Source organism: Coregonus clupeaformis, chromosome 23 (assembly GCF_020615455.1).
Source record: "Coregonus clupeaformis isolate EN_2021a chromosome 23, ASM2061545v1, whole genome shotgun sequence".
Classification (NCBI taxonomy): Eukaryota; Metazoa; Chordata; class Actinopteri; order Salmoniformes; family Salmonidae; genus Coregonus; species Coregonus clupeaformis.
Window position 1 is genome coordinate 33,146,190 of NC_059214.1, and position 21,563 is coordinate 33,167,752.

General features: G+C 44.2%; 1 protein-coding gene across 1 annotated transcript; it reads left to right on the forward strand.

Moving 5' to 3' along the window:
• Nucleotides 1-9,969: 9,969 nt before the first annotated feature.
• LOC121537083 (leucine-rich repeat-containing protein 58-like) lies at nt 9,970-19,998 on the forward strand. Its single transcript, XM_041844846.2, has 4 exons — nt 9,970-10,723; nt 17,791-17,919; nt 18,282-18,559; nt 18,712-19,998. Exons 1-4 carry the CDS (start codon nt 10,263-10,265, stop codon nt 18,903-18,905), a joined length of 1,062 nt encoding a protein of 353 aa, XP_041700780.1. The 5' UTR covers nt 9,970-10,262; the 3' UTR covers nt 18,906-19,998.
• The last annotated feature ends 1,565 nt before the right edge of the window (nt 19,999-21,563 follow it).

A 21,563-nucleotide genomic window follows, 5' to 3' on the forward strand; every position in this document is an offset into this window, starting at 1 on the left:
CCACACCTGGGAGACAAACTGGGGACCCCTGTCAGAGACAATATCCGTGGGTAGACCATGAGAGCGGAACACATGTTCAACCAAAATATCAGCCGTCTCTCTGGCAGTGGGCAGTTTAGGTAGGGCCAAAAAATGAGCGAACTTAGAAAAACGATCAATCACCGTAAGAATGACAGTCTTACCAGATGAGGGGGAAGTCCAGTGACAAAATCCATAGCGATATGCGACCAGGGCCGGCTGGGTATAGGTAGAGGTCGTAGATGACCAGCGCTGGCCTGGGTGGAGTTTTTACTTCGTGCACATACCGTACAAGCAGCAATGAAGGCTCGAGTGTCCGCCTCCATCGTGGCCCACCAGAACTTCCGTCGCACAAAGTCAAGGGTCCGCGAAACTCCAGGGTGACAGGTAAGGGGAGACGAGTGAGCCCACTGAAGTACCTGGGAGCGAGCAGACTCAGGGACAAACATCCGGTTAGGAGGACCCCTCCCAGGGTCAGCTTGATGATGTTGAGCCTGTCTAACAATCCCCTCGATGTCACATGTGATGACTGCAATACTGCAGGTAGGAGGCAAAATGGGTTCAGGGTTACTACCAGTATCAACAGCCGAATGAACACGAGACAGGGCGTCAGGCTTGACGTTGCGTGACCCAGGACGGTAAGACAGAGAAAAATTGAATCTCCCAAAAAATAGTGCCCACCTGGCTTGACGGGGGTTGAGCTGCTTCGCTGACTGGAGGTAAGCCAGATTCTTATGATCCGTCCAAACGATGAAGGGTTGTTCCGCCCCCTCCAACCAATGTCGCCACTCCTCGAGAGCCAGCTTAACGGCGAGCAGTTCACGATTTCCAACATCATAATTCCTCTCTGCCTGAGAAAGTTTCCTTGAGAGAAAAGCACAGGGATGCAGTTTGTTATCTTCAGGAGAACGTTGTGACAACACTGCACCTACCCCAGTGTCGGATGCATCCACCTCCACGACAAACTGGCGGTCGGGGTCCGGCTGCATCAGAATGGGAGCCGAGGCGAAGCGATGTTTCAGTTCTTCGAACGCTGATTCGGCCCCTTCATTCCAAGCGAACGGTCGTGAGATGGAGGTGAGAGCGGTGAGTGGCGCCGCAATGCGGCTGTAGTCCTTGATGAACCTCCTATAGAAGTTCGCAAACCCCAGGAATCGTTGAAGTTGTTTGCGGGTAGAGGGAGCTGGCCAGTCCGTGACAGCAGAGATCTTAGCTGGGTCCATCCGCAGCTCCCCCTGAGCTATGATGTAACCCAAAAAGAGGTCTCAGACACATGAAATTCACATTTCTCCATCTTCACAAACAGTTTGTTCTCCAACAACCTTTGCAACACCTGGCGCACATGCAGTTCATGTTCCTGGGAGGACTCTGAGAAAATCAAGATATCATCCAGATAGACAAAAACAAACCGATTCAACATGTCCCGAAGGACATCATTGACTAGTGCCTGAAAAACAGCAGGGGCATTAGACAACCCAAAAGGCATAACCCGATACTCAAAATGTCCCAAGGGTGTGTTGAAGGCAGTCTTCCATTCATCACCCTTACGAATGCGCACCAGGTGATACGCATTTCGTAGATCCAGTTTCGTAAAGATGGTAGCACCATGAAGGAGGGGAAAAGCAGAATTAATCAAAGGCAGAGAATACTTGCTCTTAATGGTGATGTTGTTAAGTCCACGGTAATCAATACAGGGTCTGAGGGTCTTATCCTTCTTAGCAACAAAAAAGAATCCCGCTCCTACAGGTGACGAGGAAGGACGCATAATACCTGCCGCCAAGGAGTCCCGAATGTAGTTCTCCATAGCCTCCGTCTCCGGCCGGGAGAGATTGTACAGGCGACTGCTGGGGAGCGGGGCTCCTGGCTGGAGGTCAATGGCGCAGTCGTAAGGCCGGTGAGGAGGAAGAGAAGTAGCTCTGTGTTTGCAGAAAACGGATGCCAGGTCATGATACACGTCAGGAACAGCAGAAAGATCCATGGACTCCAGTGGAGGTTGAGGCACAGTACTGGCAGGAGTCTGAGCAGAACACAAACAATTCACATGACAAAATGTGCTCCATGAAACAATGCTACCTGTCACCCAATCAATGTGTGGATTGTGTTTTATGAGCCAGGGGATACCAAGGACCAGGGGAGTCTGTGGGCAGTCGATAATATGGAATTGAATGTTCTCCTGATGATTTCCCGACACTCTAAGACAAACAGGAACAGTCTGATGGGTAATGCGGGTCAACAATTGTCCATTTAGACCCTTAGCCTGCAGCGGACAGTCCATAGGAACAGTCTCCAAATCCATTTGTTGAGCCCACTCTCTATCCAAAAAGCTTTCGTCGGCACCAGAGTCCATCAGCGCACTAACAGAGAAATTCTGGGACTGCCACTGGAGGGATGCCTGGAGCAGAATGCGGGGAGAAGAGGAAGAATCCGCTGCTCGGCTCACCAAAACTTCTCCCATTAATGATGAGCCGGCCCTTTTCCCCGGACGAACTGGGCAGGAAGGAACGAAATGACCAGCTTCTCCACAATACAGGCAGACCCGAGCCTGAATACGACGTGCACGCTCCTCTGAGGACAACCGTGCACGACCCACCTCCATGGCTTCGGGTTCAGTGCTCCTCGTATCGACTCGGGAAGACACGGCTCTCTCCGTAGGGACGATGCAGGGAGGAGTTTGTTGATGACAGACAGGTTGCTTGGAACTAACACTCCTCTCCCGGCGGCGCTCCCGAATCCGATTATCCAACCTGATAGTGAGTGAAATAAGATTATCCAGCGTAGGCGATTCATCATATGACACCAATTCATCTTTTAAGGTCTCAGACAAAGCATTGATGAACACTCCTTGTAATGCCTCGTCATTCCAACCACTCACTGCTGCTAAAGTCCGAAACTCCACTGCCATCTCCGCCACACTACGAGCCCCCTGCCGAAGAGAAAACAGCCGTTTCGCAGCCTCCTTGCCTCGTACGGGGTGGTCAAAAACCTTCCTCATCTCCGTGGTGAAGGCAACGTAAAGCGTTGCAAATGTCCGACTGACTCTCCCAGACCGCGGATCCCCAGGCACTAGCGGAACCGCTAGTAGAGTTGATAAGGTAGGCAATACGGGCTCTTTCTGAGGCGTAGGTGAGGTGCTGTTGTTCAAACACTAACGAGCATTGAGTCAAAAATCGCCACAGGTTCCCATGTTCCCGTCATAGCGCTCTGGAGCAGGAACAAAAGGCTCTCTGATCTGGGCTGAAGGGGTAGTAAGGGCAGATACTTGATTGGAGAGTAATTGAACCTGATTAAGCAGCACCTGACTGTCCTCAGCAATCGTTTTAAACAGGGTATCATGTTGGCCAAGTAAAATGCCCTGATTGGCTATGGCAGTCCAAATTTGAGTGCACTCTGGGGTGGTATCCGAGCTACTGTCTGCTGGGTTCATGTTGGTCAGATCATACTGTTATGATTTAACTGGATAAGAACCCAAATGCAGACAAGTACACCAAGCCAGAGAAGTTTTAACAGGTTTATTTACAATGTTCAAAGTCCAGGTTTCCAAATATATGGGAAGAGCAAGTCCAGGTACAGGGAGGGTAACAGATCCAGATCAGGGCAGGTGTGGTACCGTAATGTCCTAGTGTCCGTGGTGAGTCCAAAAGAGAGGTCCGGTAATGGAGAGCAGGATGGTGGTGGCAGGAGTGAAGCGGAGGCAGGAGTCAGGTTCCAAATATCTGTGGCACAGGAGAAAAAGTAAATAGAACAGGCCAAAACACAAAGAGCAAAAATAAACAGGTTGAGTCGGCAGCGAGACTAACATGGTCGTCTTGACTATGATCTGACGATGAGTGGTAAGTTTGACCGGGTCTTAAAGGCTGAGGTGATATGGTGAATGAGCTGCAGCTGGAACCCTGACTCCCGCACACCAGACTTCACTCCTGCAATCAAGGACAGACAGAGGGGAGGGAGAGAGCAGAGAGAGCTACCTATCAGCAGTAGGCCTAACAGAGAGTAGTGGGAGAGAGAGAGCGAAGGTTGCGGCGGCGCGTTACCATCTGTGTAGGGGCAGAGTGAGTAGTGTTGGAGGAGAGCGAGAGAGAAAAGGATACAAAGTAGTGGTCGGAGACATGGAGGGGAGTTGCAGTGAGATTTGTAGAAGAGCAACATCTAGTAAAGATGAAGTCAAGCGTATTGCCTGCCTTGTGAGTAGGGGGGGACAGTGAGAGGGTGAGGTCAAAAGAGGAGAGGAGTGGAAAGAAGGAGGCAGAGAGAAATGAGTCAAATGTAGACGTAGGGAGGTTGAAATCCCCCAAAACTGTGAAGGGTGAGCCATCCTCAGGAAAGGAACTTATCAAGGCGTCAAGCTCATTGATGAACTCTCCAAGGGAACCTGGAGGGCGATAGATGACAAGGATATTAAGCTTAAATGGGCTAGTGACAGCGTGGAATTCAAATGAGGAGATAGACAGATGGGTTAGGGGAAAAATTGAGAATGACCACTTGGGAGAGATGAGGATTCCTGTGCCACCACCCCTCTGACCAGATGCTCTCGGGGTATGCGAGAACACATGGTCAGACGAGGAGAGAGCAGTAGGAGTAGCAGTGTTTTCAGTGGTAATCCATGTTTCCGTCAGCGCCAGGAAGTCGAGGGACTGGAGGGTAGCATAGGCTGGGATGAAGTCAGCCTTGTTGGCGGCAGAACGGCAGTTCCAGAGGCTGCCTGAGACCTGGAACTCCAGGTGTGTGGTGCGTGCAGGGACCACCAGGTTAGAGAGGCAGCAGCCACGCGGTGTGAGGCGTTTGTGTAGCCTGTGCGGAGAGGAGAGAACAGGGATAGGCAGAGGCATAGTTGACAGGCTGCAGCAGATGGCTACAATAATGCAGAGGAGATCGGAATGAAATGAACTAAACATCTGGGAAAGGAGAGAGCAGGCCTCCCTCACCCAAAAAAATATAACTCTCCCAACTTCCACCTCAGAAACTATAATTGTTTCACTGAACCACCCGAATAAAACTCTCCCAACTTCCACTTTAGAAATTAGAATTGTTGTAAACTACAGCAGACTGTTATCAGTAGCTGTAATTAAGCCTACTTCCATGGATACTTGTCTTTACAAACACAATACGCTCCCTTGATTGCCAGGACTATGGTTAAATGGATTTCAACACATCCTCACTCCCTCAGTAGGCTACTGTATCAGTACACTGAAGCAGACTTTATATCCTAACCTAACCCGTATGTTTTTCAGGAAATTAAAACGGTATGCTATCACAACTTGCAGCCAATAACAATTACCAGGCAATCAGGCCTTTACCAACACTGACAGGTGTGTGAGCTATCGGGAATCTTAACTGATCCTGTGCTAGCCAGAATAGATTCTGACCCTACGCTTGCTTACAGCTGCACTGGGGTCGGACAGGCTTCCTGTTTAGATTAAGACACAGCAGAGCCGGCGCCAGATATGGCTCGGAAAATATACCTCAACTCCGAATTGTCCCATTATCCCAACTGTTACACCGAGAAGATTGCACGACTGCTAAAAAACGAGCAGTTGTTCATTCTTCTCGGTGTCATTTATTCTTCTCTCTCCTATTGGTAAAATGTGGAATACAATGCATTTCTTATCCCTGGATTGTGGTATGTTTTCTGAGCCATATCTCACACCAGCTCCGCAGTGTCTTAATTTAACAGGAAGCCTGTCCGACCCCATTGGCGCTCTTAGCCAGTGTAGGGTCGGAATCTATTCTGGCTAGGGCCAGGGCATGACTGACTGCCTAAGTTGCTCAGAGGAGGAAATGGTTCATGTGGTATGATACACATTGCGCAATATACACGTAAACAACCTCTGGGATGACTAACTCTTATTCATCAACCACACACAGAAACACTCACTTCCACATAGTCAAGTCACACACGTATGCAGAGATGTCATGACACACACGAGCACACGCACACATATTCAAGCTTCTCGTGGTTAATATGTGAACAAATGCCAAGTTTGTATAAACTGCAAAGGCAGTGTGTTCCCAGGATAGTAAAAATCAATGTCATCTGGAAAAAGTCTGTTTATTTCTCATGTCGTGTTTACCCTGAGACAAGTCTGCCAGTGGTATCTTAGCACAGGTCACAGCGACCTACTGGAGATCAATTCATTCTTCCATCTACCCCCCCCTCCCCGCACAGGTCACATTCTTCTAATATCAGTGAGCACAGTTTAGGATCTGACTATATAGCCTATTAACATTATAAAAGAGAAAACGCACAGAGATCAAATCTAACTTTATTGGTCACATACACATGTTTAGCAGATGTTATTGCAGGTGTAGCGAAATGCTTGCGCTTCTAGCTCCGACAGTGCAGTAATATCTAACAATTTCACAACATATACCCAATACACACAAATCTAAGTAAGAAATGAATTAAGAATACATACATATATGGACGAGCGATGTCAGAGTGGCATAGACTAAGATACAGTAGAATAGTATAGAATACAGTATATACATATGAGATGAGTAGTGCAAGATATGTAAATGGTAAATGACAAAAACAAAAAATCAAAAAACATGTAAACATTATTTAAGTGACTGGTGTTCCATTTCTTAAAGTGGCCAGTGATTTCAATAGGCAGCAGCAGCCTCTAACGTGCTAGTGATGGCTATTTAACAGTCTGATGGCCTTGAGATAGAAGCTGTCTTTTAGTCTCTCGGTCCCAGCTTTGATGCACCTGTATTGACCTTCCTTCTGGATGATAGCGGGGTGAACAGGCAGTGGCTCGGGTGGTTGATGTCCTTGATGATATCATCTGGTGCTGCAGGTGTCCTGGAGGGCAGGTAGTTTGCCCCCAGTAATGCGTTGTGCAGACCACACCACCCTCTGGAGAGCCTTGCGGTTGAGGGCGGTGCAGTTGTCGTACCAGGCGGTGATCAGTGGGTGCAACCGGGATGTGGGTCATGTCAAGTGGTTATAAACAGTAGCCTATTTATAGACTAACCAAAGATAAGTGTGTAAGTACTTTGACTTCAGCTGGAATTGATCCTGATTGGCTTTAATAGTTAACCAACTCTGACCCTATTGGCTGACATTCATCAACTGATTTGATCATTGCTTTTTAGTGTGGTTACTATAGTCAGGTTTGGTCTTTACAATCTTTGGCAACAAGTATAAAAGTGCAGACTCCTTATTCTCGGTAATACCGAATTGCCCCCCCCCCCCTTACATCTTCCTAAGTCTGAGGGTGGTTTTAACCATCCAGACTTGGAATTGTATCAACTCGCCACCCAAGGCTGTTACTTGGGACATATAATTAAATGCACTGAAGAGGAACAATGGGTAAATATTGAAGATGTGCATGCTCATCCCCAGAATATTTTCATGTGTCTATTTTCAAAGGATACAGCTAAGAACATTAACAACTTCATAGTTAAGAACACTATAACAACATGGAAGAAAATTAAACACATTTTACAAGAACTAATATCACTCCCTAAAAACATAACCGAATGGAACTATCCTTGCATAGCTTTTCAGAATTCCCTGATTAATTGGTCCGCATGGAAAACTAAAGGCATAGAAACCATAAATGACTTGGTAATAGGAAATGTATTTCCATGACAGCTTTAAAAAGCAATTTTGGATTGACCAATGTAGATATTTTCTAATTCATGCAATTTAAAAGATTTATATCACAATTTCGATTTGAAATCTTTTGGACATCAGAGGAATCCTATTTGAGTCAGAGAAGGATATTCATATAATAGGTAAGCTATAAAAAAAAACCTTGCAGAGCGCCTATGCTATTCACAATCTCTTAGAAAAAATATATAAACTTTTGAACCAATACTTTTTTTTTAAAGAACTGATATTGACACAAGATGGAGGGAATGTTGGAACATAACTAACAAAATTACAGTTAACAAAAATGTACGCTTAATCCAGTATAAACTAATATAGAATTTATTATACAAGAGACAAAATTCACATTCTACAGCACAACATGTAAAACTACTAATGACTCAATAATCCATGCCTTCTGGGAATGTTATAAAGTCCAAAGGTTATGGGAGAGTTAGAAAGTTGGCTGTCCAGAAGTATTACAATGTAAATGTACTTTTAATCAGTCTGTCTGCATATTTCAAGACATGGCATATGAGGATGCAGTAAGATACTTTTCTCGTTAATCATCTTGAAAAAAATGTTTACTTTAACACTGGAAATCAACCAATCCTCCATCAACACAATAAAAAGGTCAAACGCTTCATTATCTAAATGTTGAAAGTGCGTGGGTGATGGAGAGAAACAAAATGGTGCAGTTTGAGGCCATGTGGCGGAGAGTGATGTGTGCGCTGGAGATTTTGGTGTGAGCATGTGGGTCTGGGCAATTGTGATGTAGTTGATGTTTGTGTGATTTTGTCGTTTGTATGTCTATGTTTTGTATTGTTAAAAAATATATATCCTACGAAGGAAAAAGTACAGACTCATAGCTTCAAATGATACACTGTAGATGGGGAAGGTTATGCTGCTTTGAAAGTTGATGAAGGTATTTTTTATACTGGCCCCCCGTGGGAATCGAACCCACAACCCTGGCGTTGCAAACGCCATGCTCTACCAACTAAGCTACATACCTGCCAGCCATTCCCTCCCCTACCCTGGACGACGCTGGGCCAATTGTGCACCGCCCCATGGGTCTCCCGGTCGCGGCCGGCTACGACAGAGCCTGGATTCGAACCATGATCTCTAGTGGCACAGCTAGAACTGCGATGCAGTGCCTTAGACCACTGCGTCACTCGGGTTGTGACCCCACTTTTGAGAAAACCCTTAAAGGCCCAGTGCATACAAAATGTATATATATTTTTTAAACATAGGAAAACCACATTTCCACACTGTGGTTGGAATAATACTGTGAATTTGTGAAAATGATGATGATGCCCTTTTGTAAATGCTTTTTGTAAAGACTGCCTGAAATCTCAGCCAGTTTTGGTGGGATGGAGTTTTGGCCTTCCATGGTAACATCACCATGTGGTAAATGTAGTTAATAGACCAATAAGAGAGTTTCAAATAAGTTTGACACTATCCAGATTTGCATACTGTTTCTGTACCATACTGGGGAATACAGTATTAGCAGAAGTGCACACAAGGGGCGCTATAAAACAAATACTAATAATTATTATTATTTGGGGGACTCACATAACAATTTAGGCAACAGGGATCTTGATCCAGGAGGGGATTGAATGAATTGTGAGACTCGCAATACATATCGTATCGGCACCTAAGTATCATATAGTGAGGTCACTGGCAATGTTGTGTGAATGTGTGCATGTGCCTGTGCATGTGTCTGTCTGTGATCCTTCATGTCCAGACACTTAAATGAATCACGTTCATGCGTCAGAGCTCAGTCTATACAGGAAGTGTTGCTGTTGTGGTTTTCTACAGAAGCTCTAGCCTACATTCCATTGATATTGGTCCAAGAGGCGGTGTTCCAATGTCATCTGGTCCATACAGTGGCTGTAATTTGAGAATACCTTTTAAGTCACTTAACATTGCAAACAGTGCATATTTTTGTATTCTGCTAGGCAGCATTGTGTTTTATGGTGGATATGGGTGAATTGAGGTTGCTTTTATAACCAGGTTGTGCAAGTAAAAAAAAAAAATCTACACACTCTAGTGGGCGTTCTTGCACAATGTAATACTACTGGATGATTGCATAATATCCAAGGGCAAGGGGCCCAGGGAGCAGACTGCAAATTGAGTTAATTACCACCTTCAACTTTCTCCCAGTTTTACTTTATTACGTACCAATTACAACTCTATGCACAACAATTATTCTGTTTACTAGCAAACGGGTGACAAACTTCGGGATGTTACTCTATAACTATATCAGAGCCAACTGAGATAATGCATGTAAGCCAATGAACGGGTTAAATTAGGGCGGAGCTACTGCTCGCCAACCCCGAAACATGTACTATAATACTAATTGCTAAACAGTTGCTTTGTCAATTGTACCAGCAAGGTTCTGGCAATTCACAGTGAACTATTCTACACAATCATTTTTTCCAAATGTAATTTACCGAGCAGGTTTATTTTTTTATCAGATGCAGCCCACTGCCTGGGAACACATTCTTAGCGACAATGTGGGTCGCCACCGTTCGGCCACTGCAAGGAATATTGATGTGAAACAGACGGCAAATCGTGGCCATTGGATTCCCATAAAGAGTTTGCAACCACCACTTCGTTCAGAATATTGAAGAGTAGCCTACACTGCGAAATGGATTTGCATGAAGGAGCCGCACACGGTCATGGTGAGGGTGTTTTAGACTTGTCACGTCGGAATTTGAACAGTTTGAGTTTGGTCAATCTCAGCGAGGAGCGCAAGAGGGACACCAAGCAGTTGTGTCTAAACTTCAACCGATTGGCCTCGCTGCCCGGATCAGTTTGCATGTTCTCCAACCTCGAGTTTCTGGACATTAGCAACAACGGACTATCGGTCATCTGTGAAGACATTACTCGGTTAACCAAGCTCAGAACACTAATATCCAAGAACAACCGTCTGGACGAATTCTCGCTGCCCAAGGAGTTCGGATCTTTGCCGTTGGAGGTGTTGAATCTAAGTGGCAATCGATTTGAGGAGATGCCAGCGCAGTTCCTGAAGTTGCAGCGGCTACAATCACTTTCCCTTGGGGGAAACAGACTACAAAGTATTCCTGCAGAAATAGAAAACTTAACCAGGTATGTAGACTACATAACTTGACGTGCGGCCTCACCAGCTGCTAAAGATAGTGATGGTTCGTTCGATAACGAACGGATCTTCTTGTTGAACGTCGGGAACCGAATAGCATCGGTGAAAGAGTCGTCCGTTTGGCTCCCTGAATTGCATACTGCTTTTTGAGCTCAAAACGTTTTTCTGCAAAGTAAAAAAAGACAAGTATAGAGGGTGAAACAATAAATAGTGGGGAGAGTGCGTCATACATTTGGGGGAGCAACTTTTTTTGCAGGCGATCTAATAGTTTGGCCAGGTAAACATGTATTTCAACGCGCATTTCACGATCTGACATAATGGTAGCCTACTTTTAGCTTTACATAGGTGATTTGCAATTGTTTCATGGTTCTAGGTCGATTTGTAAGCACTTTGAACGAAGAGCCGTTTGGGAGCCAAATGTACCGGCTCTTACATGAACCGATTTAAATGAGCCGGCTCACCGAAAAAAACTTGGAATGCCCATCAGGCCATCACTAGCTACAGAGTTGTCGCACTAGCTTGTTACAATGTTGCAGTTCACCATGGTTTCCACTAGATAGCAAAGTCACAATTGGCTATAGGCATATCATAAAAATTTAGGAAAACCAAACGTAGTTTTTTTTGTTGTTGCTTAATTTAAGGTTTGGTTTAGGCATACGGTTAGCAGTGTGGTTAGGTTTAAATTCAATTTTTAAGAAGATACATTTTTGAAATAGGCTGGGTTAATGTCTTTGCGGCTGTAGTAACTAGTGACGACCGTTCACCAGTGATTGCATCACAACCTTTCACATAATTAGCAAAAGTGTCAACTGCCTGAAACTGTCACAATGACCAGCTTAGGCATAGTGTAATCAGGTTCAGGGGCGAAGAGTGAGTAGAGCGGGTACAGGCCAGTTCAACTGCCAATGCTGCTGGGGGTTTGGGTTGTTGTAAAGGCTTAACTGATGTCATTACATCAGTGCCGAGGCAGAGAGGTGGGAACAAGCTGTGCTATGCTGTATTGTAGCCTACTTCCATGGATGCTTGCCTTTACAAACACAATATGCTCCCTTGATTGCCAGGACTATGGTTAAATGGATTTCAACACATCCTCACTCCCTCAGTAGGCTACTGTATCAGTACACTGAAGCAGACTTTATATCCTAACCTAACCCGTATGTTTTTCAGGAAATTAAAACGGTATGCTATCACAACTTGCAGCCAATAACAATTACCAGGCAATCAGGCCTTTACCAACACTGACAGGTGTGTGAGCTATCGGGAATCTTAACTGATCCTGTGCTAGCCAGAATAGATTCCGACCCTACGCTTGCTTACAGCTGCACTGGGGTCGGACAGGCTTCCTGTTTAGATTAAGACACAGCAGAGCCGGCGCCAGATATGGCTCGGAAAATATAACTCAACTCCGAATTGTCCCATTATCCCAACTGTTACACCGAGAAGATTGCACGACAGCTAAAAAACGAGCAGTTGTTCATTCTTCTCGGTGTCATTTATTCTTCTCTCTCCTATTGGTAAAATGTGGAATACAACGCATTTCTTATCCCTGGATTGTGGTATGTTTTCTGAGCCATATCTCACACCAGCTCCGCAGTGTCTTAATCTAAACAGGAAGCCTGTCCGACCCCATTGGCGCTGTTAGCCAATGTAGGGTCAGAATCTATTCTGGCTAGGGCCAGAGCATGACTGACTGCCTAAGCTGCTCAGAGGAGGACATTTATATGGTTCATGTGGTGGGTACACATTGCGCAATATACACGTAAACAACCTCTGGGATGACTAACTCTTATTCATCAACCACACACAGAAACACTCACTTCCACATAGTCAAGTCACACACGTATGCAGAGATGTCATGACACACACGAGCACACACACACACATTCCATTTTCTCGTGGTTAATATGTGAACAAATGCCAAGTTTGTATAAACTGCAAGGGTAGTGTGTTCCCAGGATAGTAAAAAACAATGTCATCTGGAAAAAGTCTGTTTATTTCTCATGTCGTGTTTACCCTGAGACAAGTCTGCCAGTGGTATCTTAGCACAGGTCACAGCGACCTACTGGAGATCAAGTCATTCTTCCATCTACCCGCCATCCACAGGTCACATTCTACTAATTACATTTACCTTTTAGTCATTTAGCAGACGCTCTTATCCAGAGCGACTTACAGTTCGTGAGTGCATACATTTTTCATACTGGCCCCCCGTGGGAAACGAACCCACAACCCTGGCTTTGCAAGCGCCATGCTCTACCAACTGAGCTACAGGGGACTACTAATATCAGTGAGCACAGTTTATGATCTGACTATATAGCCTATTAACATTTATAAAAGAGAGAACGCGTCATAAAGTCACAAATCAGTGGGTGCAACCGGGATGTGGGTCATGTCAAGCGGTTATAAACATTAGCCTATTTATAGACTAACCAAAGATAAGTATGTAAGTACTTTGACTTCAGCTGGAATAGATCCTGATTGGCTTTAATAGTTAACCAATCTTGACCCTATTGGCTGACTGTCATCAGCTGATTTGATCATTGCTTTTTAGTGAGTTTACTATAGTCAGGTTTGGTCTTTGCAATCCGAAGACAGACATTCTTTAAAAAAGTTGACTTGGTCATAACAGACTTTATATGGGCAAATAAAACTCATAGAATAAAAAGGAAAGTTTTTCATCTTCCTAAGTCTGAGGGTGGTGTTATCCTTCCAGAAACCGTAAATGACTTGGTAATAGGAAATATATTTATTTCCATGACAGCATGAAAAAGTATTTTTGGATTGACCAATGTAGATATTTTCTAATTCATGCAATTTAAAAGTTTTATATCACAATTTCGATTTGAAATCTTTTGGACATCAGAGGAATCCTATTTGAGTCAGATAAGGATATTCATATAATAGGTAAGCTATACAAAACCTTGCAGAGAGCCTATGCTATTGACAATCTCTTAGAAAAATAATATAAACAATTGGAACCAATACTTATTTTTTAAAGAACTGATATTGACACAAGATGGAGGGAATGTTGGAACATAACTAACAAAATTACAGTTAACAAAAATGTACGCTTAATCCAGAATACATTAATATAGAATTTATTATACAAGAGACAAAATTCACAAATTCTACAGCAACTTGTAAAACTACTAATGACTCAATAATCCATGCCTTCTGGGAATGTTATGAAGTCCAAAAGTTATGGATGGCGTTAGAATTTTGCCTGTCCAGAAGTATTAGAATGTAAATGTACTTTTAATCAGTCTGTCTGCATATTTCAAGACATGGCATATGAGGATGCAGTAAGATACTTTTCTCGTTAATCATCTTGAAAAAAAAGTGTTTACTTTAACACTGGAAATCAACCAATCCTCCGTCAACACAATAGAAAGGTCAAATGCTTCATTATCTAAATGTTGAAAGTGCGTGGGTGATGGAGAGAAACAAAATGGTGCAGTTTGAGGCCATGTGGCGGAGAGTGATGTGTGCGCTGGAGATTGGGGTGTGAGCATGTGGGTCTGGGCAGATGTGATGTAGTTGATGTTGTCGTGTGTATGTTTTGTATTGTTAAAAAAAAAATCCTACAAAGGAAGAAGTACAGACTCATAGCTTCAAAATGGTAAACCCTTAAAGGCCCGGTGCATACAAAATGTGTGTATATATATATATATATTTTTTTTTTTTTAAACACACTGTGGTTGGAATAATACTGTGAACTTGTGAAAATGATGATGATGCCCTTTTGTAAGACCTTTTTGAAAAGACTGCCTGAAATCTCAGCCAGTTTTGGTGGGATGGAGTTGGGGCCTTCCATAGTGACATCAACATGTGGTAAATTTAGTTAATAGACCAATAAGAATTTCAAATAAGGTTGACAGTATCCAGATTTTCATACTGTTTCTGTACCATACTGACCAATACAGTATTACCAGAAGTGCACACAAGGGGCACTATAAATAAATAAATAAATAAATATAATAATAATAATACTTTTTTGGGGGACGCACATAACAATTTAGGCAACAGGGATCTTGATCCAGGAGGGGATTGAATGTCTCTGCTGTAAAAAAGAAGCTTGATCTTGACATCAAGCCACTTAACTAGCAAGTTAGCAAACCAAATGTGTAGTAGGAGCCCTGAGCTGGATAAAATTATTTGACACATCTTAGATTTCTTATAGTTATAAGCAGTGGTGTAGCACACAGCCCCGGCGATGCCCCCAACCACAATTTTAACTGTATTGAAAATCATACCGTCAGTATTTCGAAATAAACAATATATCATCCAAGCCTAGTTCCAAACCTCTCTGCCAATAACAACAAATGTTCCGTTTTGCCCCCCTCCTCCACTCAGACCACTCCCAGACATTCCTAGCTAAATTCTTGCTTGAGAAATTGCCATTTGCTAAGAATCAATTTTTGTTTATTTTTGATCCTTCTTTGTATTTTATTTTATTGTATTTTACCCCCTTTTTCTCCCCAATTTCGATCTTGTCTCATCGCTGCAACTCCCCAACGGGCTTGGGAGGTGAAGATCGAGTCATGCATCCTCCGAAACATGACCCTCCAATCTGCGCTTCTTAACACCCGCCTGCTTAACCCTGAAGCCATCCGCATCAACGTGTCGGAGGAAACAGGTTCAACTGACGACCGAGGTCAGCTTGCAGGCGCCCGACCCGCCACAAGGAGTCGCTAGAGCGCGATGAGCCAAGTAAAACCCCGCCAGCCAAACCCTCCCCTAACATGGACGACGCTGGTCCAATTGTGCGCCGCCCTATGGGACTCCCGATCACGGCCGGTTGTGATACAGTCCAGGATCAAACCTGGGTATCTAGTGATGGCTCTAGCACTGCGATGCAGTGCCTTAGACCGCTGCGCCACTCGGGAGGCCCCTTTTTGATCATTTTACCCAGAAACAGAGCTCCAGGGGCACCAGGGCTTGACTTCAAGGGAAACTAGGGCTGTGTGTGCTAGTGGGGTAACTGTACAGAGTGAGGTATTGAGATGCCCCGAGTGGCTCCTTTAGTCCCACAGGGACAGGGGCTGGCTCAGGGCTCAGGCGCCAAGGACACATAATGGCCTCCTCTCTGTCCCAGTCGCTGCTGTGTCATCAGTTCCACAGACAGGCCATAGGCCAGACGGGCTGACTGCTCACTCTCTGTGTCAGGCAATTACATTACTTTCACTCCCTTTTTCTCTGTGCCTGCTGCTCCCTCTGTTCCTCTCTTTCTCCATTTCCCCAGTGTTCAGCTGTCCTTTCACTCTTTCATCCATTCGGAGGGAATGGGATAAAGCAGAACACTTGAGAATGTGTACATTTCCATTGGAGATTTGTGGACAATAAATTATTATTTTTCTCTCCGCCTCAGTCAGTCATCTGTTTGTATGGGACTACTCCATATGGTTGTCTGCTGCTACCACATTTGATTACACTCGACCTAAACGTCACTCTAGCCGTGAGCGAATGTTTTGGACTCTACCTCTGGCGGCCCCTACACAAGTCAGAGTAAACACGCACGCCAGCAGGCTAAAGACAGAGCTAGAAATTCCGACACTTCTCTGTGGTATGTGCAGTGGTGGAAAAAGTACCCAATTGTCATACTTGAGTAAAAGTATAGGTACCTTAATAGACTGTTACTCAAGTAAAAGAGAAAGTTACCCAGTAAAATACTACTTGGGTAAAAGTCAAAGTATTTGGTTCTAAATATACTTAAGTATCAAAAGTAAAAGTATAAATCATTTCAAATTCCTTATATTAAGCAAAGCAGACAGCACCATTTTCTTGTTTTTCTAATTTACGGATAGCAAGGGGCACACTCCAACACTCAGACATAGTTTACAAATGATGCATTTGTGTTTAGTGAGTCCGCCGGATCAGAGGCAGTAGGGATGACCTCGTATTCTCTTGATAAGTGCGTGAATTTGACAATTTTCCTGTCCTCCTAAGCATTCATAATGTAACGAGTACTTTTGGGTGTCAAGAAAAATGTAGGGAGTAAAAAGTACATTATTTTCTTTAGGAATGTAGTGAAGTAAAAGTTGCCAAAAACGACTTAAGTAGTACTTTAAAGTATTTCTACTTAAGTACTTTACGCCACTGGGTATGTGTCTCTCTCTAGTGTCTTCCCTTTGAAACAGTTTGTTCAGCAGCTCCACTGCTCCAGCCCTTTGATGCCTTTCACTCACTCTGTATCACTGTCACGTACAGCATCTATGTCAACATGTGGGAACCCCAGTGTAGTACTGATGTGTCAAAACATGGCTAGCCACATGTGCACTTGGAACTGCCCAGTATACAGTATGTTATGGTGTTTTTGGAACTGCCCAGTATACAGTATGTTATGGTGTTTTTGGAACTGCCCAGTATACAGTATGTTATGGTGTTTTTGGAACTGCCCAGTATACAGTATGTTATGGTGTTTTTGGAACTGCCCAGTATACAGTATGTTATGGTGTTTTTGGAACTGCCCAGTATACAGTATGTTATGGTGTTTTTGGAACTGCCCAGTATACAGTATGTTATGGTGTTTTTGGAACTGCCCAGTATACAGTATGTTATGGTGTTTTTGGAACTGCCCAGTATACAGTATGTTATGGTGTTTTTGGAACTGCCCAGTATACAGTATGTTATGGTGTTTTTGGAACTGCCCAGTATACAGTATGTTATGGTGTTTTTGGAACTGCCCAGTATACAGTATGTTATGGTGTTTTTGGAACTGCCCAGTATACAGTATGTTATGGTGTTTTTGGAACTGCCCAGTATACAGTATGTTATGGTGTTTTTGGAACTGCCCAGTATACAGTATGTTATGGTGTTTTTGGAACTGCCCAGTATACACTATGTTATGGTGTTTTTGGAACTGCCCAGTATACAGTATGTTATGGTGTTTTTGGAACTGCCCAGTATACACTATGTTATGGTGTTTTTGGAACTGCCCAGTATACAGTATGTTATGGTGTTTTTGAAGTCCCAAACACCGTCCGGGTTCATGCTCTACTTGTTACTGTCATGTTAATTGTCACTCGATATGATGCTAAACATATTTAAACCTCTCTCTCAGTCTGGAGCTGCTGTATTTGGGTGGTAACCTGATCACCTCTATTCCTCCTGAGCTGGCCAACCTGCCCTACCTTAGCTACCTGGTCCTGTGTGACAACCGCATACAGGGTGTACCCCCGCAGCTCACCAGGTAACCACAACACAACCATAATATAACCATAACACAACTACAACCCCATCTAGAGCATACTGCCACAGCTCACCAGGTAAACGCAACCGTTATATAACCATAACACAACTACAACCCCATCTAGAGCATACTGCCACAGCTCACCAGGTAAACACAACCGTAATATAACCATAACACAATAATAATACTGCTACAAGACTGTCATAACCAAACCATATTCAAAGCATACCACCACCACCACAACTCAACTGGTTAACAGAACCACATCCATAGTGGACTACCACAACTTAACATAACCTAAACAAGGTCTAGATTTGTCTACAATACTTATAACGATGACCATGCCATCTCTCTCCCATCAGGCTCCACTCCCTGCGTTCCCTCAGTCTCCATAACAACCTGCTGACCTACTTGCCCCGGGAGATACTCAGCCTGGTACACCTGCAGGAGCTCAGTCTCCGCGGCAACCCCCTGGTTGTGCGCTTCGTCAAGGAAATGACCTATGACCCCCCGTCGCTGCTGGAGCTGGCGGGTCGTACCATCAAGAGCCGGAACGTTCCATACTCGCCCTGCGACATCCCCTGCCACCTGCTGCACTACCTAGACCTGGCCAGCAAGTGCCCCAATCCTAAGTGTGCTGGTACGTTTACTACACGCTAGCTTCTCATTGGACTGTGTGTGTCTGTATTTCTGTACCTGTCTTTGTCTGCTTGTCTGTATATAATTTAAGTATAAGTCTGTATTTTATTTCAGTGTGCTTATTCAATGTCTATCTGCTTTCTCTCTCCCTAGGCGTGTACTTTGACTCATGCGTGCGCCACATCAAGTTTGTGGACTTCTGTGGGAAGTACCGGTTGCCCCTCATGCACTACCTGTGCTCCCCAGAATGCACCTCACCCTGCAACTCCAACCCCCAGAGCGACGCAGAGTCAGAGGATGAGATCAGCGTGCCCGCCGACCGCCTGCAGAAGGTGCTGCTGGGATAGCAGGAAGTGGAGGGGCCTCCGGTCGTAACCATGATAACGGCCTCAGAACCCCAGTCTTTCTCTCCGTGATTGGACACTACTGTAGGGATGAACTCTGACCCCTCTGGTCTCGAGAGATGTCTTTAGCGGTGTATGTCCCCTGGAACCTATTGACTAAGTCACTATAGCCATCTAAAACTGGGGGGCAAATTATGTGAGGGATCTCATGGGTAAGCATAGGAGGGCAGTAGAAACCATAACTATTGCCAACTTGCTATGTGAGCCATTGAAAGGGGTTTTCATCACGCCTTTCCTGAGAATCAGGATATGAACAATGTGAGATTTCCAAGTGCCAGAAAACAAAGTGTGTGACACAGTACTCGGTGAAAGCTTTGTTTTCTCTCACGCACAGGAAGTCGATCTAGGCCGGGCAGAGTGTGTATGGACACCTCACAGCACAATACACACATTTACTGTGAAAGGAGAAAACCAAACTAATCAGACAAGATGAAAGTTTGTATTTCCATCCCTTGGTTTTCTTTAAATATAGACAGTTCTAGATATGTGTGTCTTTTGATGTGTGTGGGAACATTTAGACAAGGTCCCCAGAAGGTACGTGTTCAAGGTGAACAGGAAGTACAGTGTACTACAGTAGCTGGCCTTTAAATAAGACATTGTTCAGACTAAAAACACTGGGCTATTGTTACAGTACTATGGAGAAGAAAAAATGAATTTGATAAATAAAATAAAATGGAAGGAACAGCAACTAAACAAAGATGACTTTTTGCACCCTGAAATGTGACAATTCACCTTTTAGTTTTAGTCTTTTGTTTCCTGTAAGTGATTTTCTATTCATGATCCTAAACCCAATGATGTGAAAAACCAATTTTTGTAACATGTACTGCTTTTATACAAATCCAACATGCTACTGTTCTACTGTCTGACACTCAATGGCTCACACACTAATAGTGTTTTTATTGAAGATGACTTATGGAATATAATATAGTACTCATACAGGTTGATGATCTGTACTAAAGTATGTGCACTTTTCCCCTCTAATATAGACTGTACAGTATATAATTTCCCTAATAAAGTTTGATTTGAATATCTAAAATGTGGGGGATATCTGTGAAACTTGTCACCCACTATGGTGAGGTATAACTTGCAATATCAGCTGATCTGTCTAGTTAGCTCATAGTCCACATCCCATATCTGCTGAAGCTATGATGACATCTCCTTAGCTTCTGATGTCATCGTTTGCTATGTAGACTAATCTGTGGGGAAGAATCAGTGGGCCTGTCATGCCAAATAGCGTCAATTTTTGTTTGTTTGCCAGCCTGTTGCGAAAATGACTACAATGAATTTCCACTTTATCTTTCTCCAGGACTAACTGCCAAACCTTTGACAGTTGGAACTATGCTAGATGCTAGACCGTCCGCATGTGTGCTCTTGTACATGAGCTTGACGAAGCGTTTTGTTTTGAGCCATTGGTAGTTTGAATGGGTTGCGTTCAGGACGGGTTTGTCTGGTTCATTTGCATACAGTATGAACGTAATTGCATTATGGAGGGTGAATGCAGAGGGACCTCGTCTTTAACCCAGCACTAAGAGATACCAGGGTGAGCGCATTCTGCCTCCCTCTCTCAATTTGCAGATGATATAGCTACCCTGCCAAGACCTAGTGATATAAACCTCTCTCCCTCCTACGCTCAATATTTTTCTCCTACACTCTCAGCCTCTCTCCTCTTTCGTTCTGTTTTTCCTCTCACCCGAGCAGGCTAACTGTTTTTTTGAGGGACAGATGTTTTGTGTTGTCTGTTTGCCCACATTTTAAACAGTGTTCAGAGAGATCAACGTTTTGTGTCAGTCTGTCTGGCTCACTGAGAGACAGGCTCTGTCCTGCCATCCTCATTCAGGCCTGGGGTCGCTTTAACGCCGACCCCTTTATCTGTTCTCTCTCTTTGGCACACACACTAATTTCACTGTGAGAAGCTGATATGCTAACAGGGTTGTGCTCTCAGTATCTGCTGGATAGGAGTGTGATATGTATTTGAGTTGTTGATGTTATCCACTACCATGAATTGGAACGCTGACTGCGAGCCAGGCCTAATCGCCCAACATCAGTGCCCGACCTCACTAATGCTCTTGTGGCTGAATGGAAGCAAGTCCCTGCAGCAATGTTCCAATATCTAGTGGAAAGTCTTCACAGAAGACTGTAGGCTGTTATAGCAGCAAAGGGTGGACCAACTCCATTTTAATGCCTATGATTTTTGAATGAGCTGTTCGACGAGCAGATGTCCACATACATTTGGCCATGTAGTGGAGTTTTTGGGTGGAGTTTTTCTTTAACTCAAGCTGTCCCAAACTGCTCCGCTGTTGTTTCTCTATAAAATATTTAAGCTCCTGTTAACCTGAGTATTGGTGCAAATCACCTGCTTTTATGGCCAACCCACCATCAACCTGATCTTTTGGGAATCCAATAGTGATCTCCAAACAGTGACTGAAACAGAGATGACTCCATCGCTTTTGTGCTTCAATAGGGGGACTAACGTTGTGACAGTTGATCTGAGCGTTGAGGTCAAGACATTGAGCTCAGAGGTTATTGTCTGTTTGTGTTAGGATTTGCCTACCGCACGACAGCATTTCATCATTATGTGTCCAGTTGATGAATGGTCCACCC

Coding starts and splice junctions, on each gene's coding strand:
- LOC121537083 (XM_041844846.2), top strand. CDS start 10,263: ATGGATTTGCATGAAGGAGCCGCACACGGTCATGGTGAGGGTGTTTTA. Junction 10,724..17,790: donor GAAATAGAAAACTTAACCAG/GTATGTAGACTA, acceptor CCTCTCTCTCAG/TCTGGAGCTGCTGTATTTGG. Junction 18,560..18,711: donor CCCCAATCCTAAGTGTGCTG/GTACGTTTACTA, acceptor CTCTCTCCCTAG/GCGTGTACTTTGACTCATGC.